General features: G+C 34.8%; 1 protein-coding gene across 1 annotated transcript; it reads right to left on the minus strand.

Moving 5' to 3' along the window:
- Positions 1-342: 342 nt before the first annotated feature.
- Positions 343-10524, minus strand: LOC139862461 (glutamine synthetase nodule isozyme-like). The gene is made up of 12 exons (XM_071851067.1): positions 10442-10524; positions 8674-8713; positions 8383-8486; positions 8036-8084; positions 7727-7833; positions 1841-1928; positions 1624-1752; positions 1419-1493; positions 1269-1322; positions 1160-1197; positions 911-1070; positions 343-598 (listed from the first exon to the last, which is right to left on the minus strand). Exons 1-12 carry the CDS (start codon positions 10513-10515, stop codon positions 446-448), a joined length of 1071 nt encoding a protein of 356 aa, XP_071707168.1. The 5' UTR covers positions 10516-10524; the 3' UTR covers positions 343-445.
- Positions 10525-11862: the final 1338 nt, after the last annotated feature.

The following is an 11862-nucleotide window of genomic DNA, read 5'->3' on the forward strand; positions in this document are numbered from 1 at the left end:
AAACCAATACCCGTTTAATCCAATAAAGTAGCCCCGCGAATTCGCGGACACTAAGCTAGTATTAGAGTTAAATAAAGTCTTTAATTAACATTTTTAGTTTTTATTTCGGGTCTTCTAACTTATATATATATATATATATATATATATATATATATATATATATATATATATATATATATATATAAGACCTCTCTGTGATATTGGCTAATTCCAGCCCATTTGGCAAGAACCTTTAATGTTGGGTTTTGAAATCTACTAGCTTTTTTTCCCCTTATACTTTACCAATAAAAGTGATGAATAAAACTGGACCATTTAAAAGGTAAAAGATCCAATACAAGCAGAGTTTATTTCATTATTTGTGCCACAAATCATATGGCAAACATAGTCTATTTTATTTTATGCCTAATAATAATTAATAGTCCAGACCATAATACAAGCAGCTTGATCATGGCTTCCACAAGATGGTGGTTTCAGCAATCAAAGCGGTAACCACATACGGGTCCATATTCGACCCTGGCCTTCGGTCTTCAAAATACCCTTTCCCTTCGTTTGCGGTATCCCTCCCCACCCTAATCGACACACCACGCTTCGCTACTCCCTGTAAAAAAAACATCTCATTTTACTTAATTTTAGTTACACATATCAATGACCCAAAAAAGGTATGCATCATGAAATAGTTTGTGGTACTAGCTTATAGATTATTAGTATAGCCCAAACCTAATGTTGGGCTTGGGCTTGAGCTTCGGCTTGGGTTAGTTACAGTTTCTAGGCTCTTTAGGGTTTAGTTATGTTTTGTAATCTCTACATATAGTACAGTGTATTAATAAAAAAGTGAAATAACGTTTGGGGAATTATTAATCATTTATAATAATAGACTAGTTTAAATGTTTGGTTTCTTAAATTATTGTACCCAAGAGAAGGTCTTGATGTCTGCGGTTTCATGACAACCAGTAAGGCGACGCTCATTGCCTTCACCATAGCTAGCCATGTGATGGTCGTGCCTGAGCTTGAGCTTTTCGATAGCCTTCTGAATGACTTGGTATCCACCCTCTTCCCTCATTGATTTTGTGCTGAAATTAACCATACATGTTAAATTTTCGCTTACCTTACTGATACAAAAAATAAAAAAAACATGAAAAAAAGGCGTACGAGGTCTCACCTATAGTTAGTGTGACCACCTGCTCCATTCCAGTCGCCCTGTTACAAATGTCTCTAAAAAGTCGCAAAAAAAGTATACCAAAGTAGCCTTTTTTAGGAAAAAAACTAACCGGAATTGGTTTAGGATCAAAAGAGACGACTACTCCAGCAATTTCAGCAACGCGCTGTTTGTCATAAAATACGAAGTTTCAAATCTCACAAGCCAAATCAAATCAATGCTTTTATATAATATGATAACATCTTTTTGTAGATTACATTACCTCAAGAATATAACGAGCAACCCACAATTCATCTGAAGCAGTAATACCGACTGAAGGTCCCACTTGAAACTCCCACTTTTCATAATTAGTCAAGTCAAGAAATGAACATAGCATATTTAAGTTTTCGTAGATATATAATATTGTTAAAAACAATTAAACTGAGAATTCAGTATACTGTTATAAATTGAGATGAGTTGAAGTTTACTTGACCAGGCATGACTTCAGCATTAACACCGCCTATATTAATCCCAGCATAAAGACAAGCCTTGTAGTGTGCATCAACAATATCACGTCCAAACGCTTTTTCAGCACCAACCCCACAATAATAAGGCCCCTTATATAAATATAACATATATAAGACCATAAAATTAAAAGTTAAAAAGATTAACTGATTCCAACTAGAAAGGTAAGGTATATATTACTTGAGGTTTTGGGTAACCTCCTTGAGGCCAACCCAAAGGCCACTTGGTAGACTTTTCCATCAAGGTGTATTCTTGCTCAAGTCCAAACCTACAAAACATAAATCATAACTATAATTATGTGCTATTAATCAGCGAGTCTTAATAATTAATTATTAAGATCAATAGTTATACAATTTAATTATCCAATGTTGATACGAATTGATCGAATGTGTTAAAATACAATGCAAATTTGGTATTAGTAAATGTATATATGTAAAATATCTAGATATTAATATGTATAAAAAAATATCTAGAATTTAGAATATGGTAGGAAAAATCTAGAAATATTTGATAGGAAAAATCTAGATATTTGTATGTGTAGAAAATATCTAGATATTTATCCATGGAAATATCTAGTTTCTAGAATGTTCCATGGGGTAGTATAAATATGGGTGATGAGTAGTTCATTTGTGTAAGGGAGTGAGTAAGTGAAGTGTGAAGTAGAGAAGAAGTAAGAAGTGAAAAAGAGTTACAAGTAGAAGTTGTGAAGAAGTAAGAGTGTGAGTTGAGTCCATAATATTGTAATTGTTTCTTTGTATTAATAAAAGTGTTCTTTGTTAAGTTTCCCGGTTAAGCCTTAGTTCGCGTTTGAGTTCTTAGTGCACTTGTGTTATTTTTATTATATGGTCGGTTCTGCCGCCTAAGTGATACATGGTCGGTTATACCGCCTAAATGATATATGGTCGACACTGTCGCCTAAGTACTATTATGCACTAAGAATTCATAAAATTAAAGGCTAATCAACGTCAAAGTGTTGGTGTAGTGAGTCTAGTATAGTCTAGATCCTCTATAGTGGGTGTGTTGGGCTCGTCGAAGCTTCCAACAATTGGTATCAGAGCGGGTCGTTCGGGACCATTTATAGTGGAGGAAATTGGTAAACGTTGGACGTTTATGTCGGCTTGTTTTCACCAAGGCTCTAAGGGAGATTCTGTCGGAGCATAGTTAGGAACTGTGAAAGCTCATCGATCAGGGACCAAGCTTATTGGACGTTGGACATCATGATGGCAGATCTTGCAAGTACGAGCAGTGGAATCAAGAGTCTCAATAACCACAACTATGGTTATTGGCGGACTTGTATAGAATCCTACTTACAAGGACAGGATTTATGGGAAATAGTTGCTGTCAGTGACACAACGCCTCCACCAAAAGAAAATGCGGAAGCTTTGAGAAAATGGAACATCAAGGCTGGGAAGGCTTTATTTATATTGAAGACTACAATCGAGGAGGATCTATTGGAGCAAATCCGTGACGAGAAAACACCAAAGGCAGCTTGGGAAACTTTTGAAAAATTGTTTTCAAAGAAGAATGAAGCACGCCTCCAGCTCTTGGAAAATGAGCTCGCAGGTATCTCACAAGGAAGTCTATCTATTTCTCAGTATTTCACCAAGGTGAAATCTATTTGTCGTGAGATATCTCAACTTGCTCCTGAAGAGAAAATGAGTGATGCAAGGATGAAGAGAATTATCATCCACGGCTTAAGATCCGAGTATAATGGATTTATAGCCGCTGTGAGAGGATGACCTACTCAACCATCATTAATAGAGCTGGGGAATTTATTGGCTAACCAAGAGGCATTAGCCAAGCAGATGAGTGAAGTAAGCATAAAAGGCGAAGAAGGGGCACTTTTCTCCAATAAGAAGAAAGCTATGTCTCGAAGACAATAAGTGACGAAAGAAAGACATAAATATGGAGGCAAAGTTCATCTAAAACCAAAAGGCAATGCTTCAGGGGGAGCTCAACAAGGAAGAAGAGATCATCGCCAACAATACGGGGAACATGATAAGAGAAAGAATGGTGAATGCTTCAATTGTGGCAAAAAGGGTCATTTTGCTCGAGATTGTAGATTCCCCAGAAGGCGAACTTTCGAAGGAAATGTGGCCGCCGCAAGAGATGAGAAGAAAATGATCACATTCGAAGCAACCATTAATGAGGAAACATGGGATGCAGAAGCTGGACTCTCTATTGAAGCTGACATAGATGACCAAGCTCTTACAACAACTTTAAAGTCAAAAATAAACTACAAAGATGATTGGATCATCGATTCTGGGTGCTCAAATCATATGACCAACGATGGGACAAAGCTGCAAGAAATGGAGGATTACAAAGAAAAGAGAGTCGTGTTGGCAGCCAACAATTCAAGGTTGTCTATTTCTCACATTGGAAAGACAATAATTCCAAATGAAGGCGACTCTCATAAGCTCCAACTCGAGAAGGTGTATCTTGTCCCTGGCCTAAAGAAGAATTTACTGTCAGTACCACAATTAACAGCAGAAGGGAACTATGTGCTCTTTGGACCAGAATATGTGTCCGTATTCAAGAGAGTGAAGGTGGTTGGCAATCCAATTATGCAAGGAAGAAGAATAGAGTCGGTCTATGTACTATCTGCTGAAACAGCATATGTGGATAAGACTCGAAAGAATGAGACAGCTGGTCTTTGGCATGAACGTCTTGGGCATGTGGGCTACAACAAGTTAAAGGAGATGATGGTGAAACACATAGTAAATGGGCTTCCTCAAATTGATATCCGAACAAATACAATATGTGCTGGATGTCAATTTGGAAAAGCTCACCAATTGCCATTCAAGGAGTCACAACATCAGTCCAAGACACCACTAGAGCTCATACACTCAGACGTCTTTGGCCCAGTGAAACAAACATCACTTGGAGGAATGAAGTATATGGTGACATTCATTGATGACTTCTCAAGGTATGTGTGGGTTTACTTCATGAAGGAAAAGTCGAAGACTTTTCAGAAGTTTAAAGAGTTCAAGAAGAAAATAGAAAGTGAGCTCAATAATAAGATTAGGTGCTTACGCACAGATAATGGAGGAGAATATTTATCGACTGAGTTCAATATCTATCTTGAGAAGCACAAGATTAGAAGACAATTAACTTGTCCCAATATTCCACAACAGAATGGAGTCGCTGAATGCAAGAATCGTCACCTTGCCGAAACTTGTAGAAGTATGCTTCATGGTAAGAATGTGCCAGGAAGATTTTGGGCTGAATGTATGAGAACGGAAACATACGTGATAAATAGGCTTCCACAAACAAAGTTGGGATATATTTCACCATATGAAAGATTATGGAAGATCAAGCCAACCGTCAATCATCTCAAGGTTTTTGGATGTGTATGCTACGTCTTCGTGCCAGATCATCTCCGAAGCAAATTTGATAAGAAGTCAATTCGATGCATTTTTGTCGGTTATGATGAATCAAGAAAAGGATGGAGACGTTGTGATCCAAATACTGAAAAGTTTCATACTTCAAGAAATGTGGTATTTGATGAAGCTTCTTCATGGTGGTCACCTCAAAAGATAGAGCTTCCAGAATCTCATGGATTAGAAGAAGTTCCAGAAGAGAAAGAAGGACATAAAGAGCACATATCAGATCCAATTAAAGAAGGAGATGGATCATACTCTAAGGAAACGAGTCCATGGAAAACTGGGGTACATCAATCTACATCCGAAGAGGTTCGTCCAAGCCAAATGGATGCCGAGGAGCATGTACAAGAATTATGGAGATCAACAAGGCCGAGGCAACCTAATCCGAGGTATGCCAATGCTGCTCATGTGGATGAATCAATACCTATTGAGCCTTCCACTTATGAAGAAGCAGCACAAAGTCAAGAATGGCAGAAAGCAATGGAAGAAGAAATTAATGCACTAACAGAAAATCAGACATGGAATTTAGTTTCAAAGCCAAAAGATGTGAAACCAATATCTTGTAAGTGGGTTTACAAGGTGAAGACTCGATCCGATGGCTCCATTGAAAGGTATAAAGCTCGACTTGTTGCTCGAGGTTTTTCTCAACGATATGGGCTGGATTATGAAGAAACATTTAGTCCGGTGGCAAAGATCACAACAATTCGAGTTCTACTAGCTTTAGCTGCTAGTAAATCTTGGAAGTTATGGCAGATGGATGTCAAGAACGCTTTCTTACATGGAGAACTTGACAAAAACATTTATATGGAGCTACCAAGAGACTTTGAGAACAAGATCCATCCCGAGCATGTCTGCAAATTAAAGAAGGCTCTATATGGCTTGAAGCAGGCTCCAAGAGCTTGGTACGGGAAAATTGGTGAGTTCTTGGTACAAAGTAGTTTTACAGTTGCTCCTTCAGATTCTAGTTTATTTGTGAAACAAAATCAAGGAAAACTAGCCATAGTGCTAGTATATGTGGATGACTTAATCATCACGGGAGATCACTATGAGGAGATCCAAAGAACAAAAGAGAATCTGTCTATTAGATTTCATATAAAGGAGCTTGGAGAACTCAAACATTTTCTTGGACTCGAAATAGAGCATAAAAGAGAAGGATTATTTCTGGGACAACAGAAATATGCGCGAGATCTTTTACAAAAGTACAGAATGCTTAATTGCAAACCTATCTCAACTCCGATGGATCCGAATACAAAACTAGGAGCAGATGAAGGAAAAAGTCTTCAAGATGTTACCATGTATCAAAAGATGGTCGAAAGTCTTATTTATCTCACACTAAGCCGGCCAGACATATCTTATGCAGTTGGAGTGGTTAGTCGATACATGAGCAATCCGAATAAGCCTCACCTTGATGTGGTACGACGCATCTTAAGGTATGTTAAAGGCACTATCAACTTTGGTATTTTATACAAGAAAACAAAAGAATGTCATGTGACTGGATATTGTGACGCCGATTATGCTGGAGACTATGATACACGACGATCAACAACTGGATACATGTTTAGTCTTGGATCGGGAGTAATATCATGGTGTAGCAAGAGACAACCAACAGTATCCTTATCAAGCACTGAAGCAGAATATCGATCGGCAGCATCAGCAACACAAGAAATTACTTGGTTGAAGCAACTAATGGAAGATCTTCACCAATCAACTGATTATCAAGTAGAGCTTTTCTGCGATATCCTATCAGCTATACGTCTAGCAGAGAATCCAGTCTTTCATGCAAGAACAAAACATATAGAAGTGCACTATCACTATGTTCGTGAGAAGGTCCTTGAAGGGAAAATCAAGATGATGCCAACAAAGACAGATGAACAGGTTGCAGATATATTCACCAAGAGCTTAAGTAAACCGAAGTTTACAAAATTCAGAGAAGCACTTGGAATGGTCTGCAAGACATCGTTGGAAGAAAATTTGCATTGAGGGGGAGTGTTAAAATACAATGCAAATTTGGTATTAGTAGATGTATATATGTAAAATATCTAGATATTAATATGTATAAGAAAATATCTAGAATTTAGAATATGGTAGGAAAAATCTAGAAATATTTGATAGGAAAAATCTAGATATTTATATGTGTAGAAAATATCTAGATATTTATCCATGAAAATATCTAGTTTTTAGAATGTTCCATGGGGTAGTATAAATATGGGTGATGAGTAGTTCATTTGTGTAAGGGAGTGAGTAAGTGAAGTGTGAAGTAGAGAAGAAGTAAGAAGTGAAAAAGAGTTAGAAGTAGAAGTTGTGAAGAAGTAAGAGTGTGAGTTGAGTCCATAATATTGTAATTGTTTCTTTGTATTAATAAAAGTGTTTTTTGTTAAGTTTTCCGATTAAGCCTTAGTTCGCGTTTGAGTTCTTAGTGCACTTGTGTTATTTTTATTATATGGTCGGCTCTGCCGCCTAAGTGATACATGGTCGGTTATACCGCCTAAATGATATATGGTCGACACTGTCGCCTAAGTACTATTGTGCACTAAGAATTCATAAAATTAAAGGCTAATCAACGTCAAAGTGTTGGTGTAGTGAGTCTAGTATAGTCTAGATCCTCTATAGTGGGTGTGTTGGGCTCGTCGAAGCTTCCAACAGAATGCGCACATGATATGCATTTGACAAACGAATTACATACCATGGAACTTCAGCAATGACATCTGGATGCTTAAAAATCTTGGCTGCAACAGACCTCTTGTTCGTACGAATAGGATCCCCAATTGGGTCGTATGCATCACACAACACCTTCACAGATCGAGCAAAACAGTTTGTTTATAAAATCATATGGAGGTACATATAGCATACACCAAAATACCAAATAGCAACTATAATTAAGCAGCGTTCATTGAACTAAACTTTACATATAAAAAAAATGTACTGGTTAACAAGTTGATTAAACCAAGTAATTAATAATCAAAATGTTGCATTAAGAAAAACTACGACTCACCAAAATGTTGTTGCCCCTCCGGAAAGGATCCTTGAAAATAGCTTGGGGCCTATATATGCCAGAAGAAATATATATAATTTATTAATAATAAACGCTGAAATGTTTTAAAGAAATTGTGTCAATCTGTTTTGGATATGTTGCATATATTTTCTTGGTTGATATAAACTTAGATTTCTTATTCTTGTACAATATATATAACTCGAGATAGTTATGGTAAACCTGGTCTGTTATTGATTTGATTTGTGATTCTCTACATTAAAGATTTAACATGATTAACTTTAATAATTATAGATTTAAAAGTAAGTGTGTCAACCATCTAATCTAATACTACTAGGGCTATTACTTACTGTAAGATGACTTCAGTGTCTTTGCCTTGGGCTTGACATGTGCTACTTCCATCGTAATTCCACTTTGGAAGTTTTCGTGGGTCATTCACCGCTTCATTCAGAGTCTACATCCGTACGTACCATTACTAACTTTTATTCAATTAATGTTTTTTTAAAAAAAAAAATTTGGATAAAAATACGATAACCCTTACGGAGTAATAATTAACAAAGTTACTCCGTATAATTATTATGTGAATAATTATTATGTGATTATGTGATATATATGATCACTAATAACAAATAGCAGCTTACTCTAGCTTTGCTTCTGAGGTCCAAACCAGATCCACCAATCCTACATAATCAACTCAAGATAGTCATTTATTAGTTCTTTAATCAAGAGGGAAGCACTTTTTTGAGGGAAGTAGAAGGAAGTAATTTTTTTCGTTTTTTGAAAAAATTTTGTTTACGAACATTATAGATTAGATGAAAATATGAACATTTAAAAAAGAAACTTTGTGATGAATGTCATTATTTTGGCGGGAAAACGGTCGAAGAAAAAAATAAAAACATTCAATGCTTTGAATGTTTTCCTGCTGATTTTTTTTAAGGGGTTAGAAATTAGGGTTTAGAAATTAGGGGGTTATAACTTAGGGTTTAGAAATTAGGGTTTTGGGTTTAGAAATTAGGGTTTAGGGTTTAGATTGAATATTTTAACATGAACGGTTTAGAGTTTAAGATTTAGGGTTTAGGGTTGAGGGTTTACGGAGTAAACCCGAAAACTCAAAACCCAAAACCATAAACTCTAAATCGGGCTAAATTCGAAAAAAACACTTCTCACAAGATGAAACAAAACGATGCAAATAAACTCAGCAGCAAAACATTCAATGCATCGAATGTTTTTATTTTTTTCTTCGAGCATTTTTCCGCCAAAATAATGACATTCATCACAAAGTGTATTTTTTAAATGTTCATATTTTCACTAATCTATAATGTTCGTGAACAAAGTTTTTTCAAAAAACGAAAAAAGAAAAAAAATTTGCTTCCCCCTTCCCCAAAAAAGTGCTTCCCTCTTGATTATGACCCGTTACATAATAACGTTAATTAATAATTCACAACTTCAAAATAGAAATAGATAGAAATGAGGATCACTTCTAATTTAGTGATTCCGTGATTCATCAGAAAAAAACCCATCCTTGTTAATTTATATAAAATAATACCATTAATTACTTGTTTCAAGTGATTCATTTTCACCGTTTTGGCAATTGAGCCAAAAATACTACATGCATCATGATTAACACATGTCAACAACTTTCACATGTATGGAACAAGTGTCATTCGTAAACTTACAGAATATTACTACTCCGTAAATGATTTTGGCAAACATTTTGAATAAAGATATTACTCCTTTTGTTATAAAAACTATTCACATGACAAAATAATTATATATTTACAAAAATTAACTATTAAACATTACGGAGTATTAAATTTTCATTTAAGCTTATTCATTGCAGGAATTGAAGATCGATGATATATTAAATATATTTGATTTTTGATAAATTCATTATAAATATATATTCATAAGTTATAATGAGTTTATAAAAGTAATTATGATAATAAATTTATCATTGCCCTTATACCAATATCAAATAAAATCAATGAGATTAAATTCCTCTTGATACATGCAAGACATGCCCTCAAGTGGAGTACATGGAACATAAGATATTAGGTACACCTTAAGCTGAGGATCAAATGTAAAATGTGATATAATTCTTATTATGTTTTTATTTGTGCTAATTAAATCTTATAATAAATCATTAGAACATACGTGAAATATATGAATTTTCTGCGTTTTGTAAACCTTAAGAATAAAATTAAAATTAGAAAAGGACCTAATAATGCAGAAAAAATGCCAGCTTCAAGCACCAAATTCACACAAATTTGAAAATATAAATTATTTAAAAGTGGATTTGATTTTTTCATATGTTTTTTTGGATATAACATCCTCAACGGAGTATAATTATTAAAATTAAAATATCAATAATAATAAAAAAAGAAGAAGAAGATAAAATAATAAACTGACCAGATGTACTCGGCGATGAGCTTATTGTCGTGATGCATGGTGGAGAGGTTCATGAAATCTGTTACACTCGACATTGTCCGTACGTCTCTGGGTTTCGTGAATGAAGAGTAGAGTAAAATTAAAATTAAAATATTAAGTTGATTTGTAGTGCGAAATGCTTTGTCACTTGCTTGACTTATATACACCGAGATTTACAACTACTTTATTTATCTATTTACGGGGTATTGGAGTATTTGTTAAGAGAGGCAGTAAATATTCTAAAAAATAACCTTAGATTATAAACGTCTGAATTCAACATCATTCAAAATAATAGATAAAAACATTATTTAACGCTATATTAAAACACAAAAAATCAACTGAAGTAGTTTCCCACTAACGTCGTGTTGATGTAAGCACGAAGTCAACTATTTTGTTTTTTTCGGTATTTTTTAATTTACCTTTTTAAAAAAAAGTTTTTGAATTTGTTTTCCACTTCAATATTTTTTTCTTTGCTTCAATTTGTTTTATCCTTTTTATCTATCGAATTTTATAAACGTTCCCCTTACGCAATGTGAGGGCACATACCTCGTTAACTTACAGAATGTATTAGTTGTGAAAAAGTGAATAACTCGTCTTGAAATATCATATTAAATAATACGATCAGAATGAGTGCTTCCTATAATTTCTATTACTAAGAGTGCTCCCAATCAAGACATGACTTCTTCCAGGACTAGCCAATCATTCAGCGCCACATTATCACTTCCATCATCTCACTTTCTTCTCAGGACTAAACCAGGACTAAACACTCCCAACAATGACACTCCTTCCTCACAATATTCGGACCCACATTTAATTATTTTAACTAAATTAAAATTACTTTTATTATTATTTTTTATTGATATTATATATAATTATACTTATTAAGTAATTATCAATTATTAAATTATATCACATTTGAAGCTTAAAAATTAATTTGATTAATATTAATATTTTAATTTTAATATTTAAAAGATAAAATAAAATATGATAATAGTACTCCGTAAATCAATATTAGCCACAAAATTTGTGGAGCCACCATTAAATAATAAAAATAAAAAAAAAATCATCATCATTAAATCCTTTCTTCAAATTTTGCAACTTTCTTCATCAACTCTTCCAACTTTCATCCATCTTTCTTCAATTACTCCAATTTGTGAAACTTAAATATAAAACAAATAAATTAAAAAGAAAAAGAAAAAAGAAGAAGGTTGGCGTCCACGAATATGCTGAGAATGGACGAAGAGGAGGGCGGAGGTGGCTGGGCGGCACCTGGGCGGCACTTGGGCGGAGGTGGTGCCATCGGCGTCCACCTGGGCGCGGCTGTGGGCGGCCCTGTGGACGGACCGTTGGGAGCTCCCTAATAATGACAGAAAGTGAGTTTGTCGTTTCCTTTTTTTTATGTC

This window comes from Rutidosis leptorrhynchoides, chromosome 8 (assembly GCF_046630445.1).
Source record: "Rutidosis leptorrhynchoides isolate AG116_Rl617_1_P2 chromosome 8, CSIRO_AGI_Rlap_v1, whole genome shotgun sequence".
NCBI classification, from domain to species: Eukaryota; Viridiplantae; Streptophyta; class Magnoliopsida; order Asterales; family Asteraceae; genus Rutidosis; species Rutidosis leptorrhynchoides.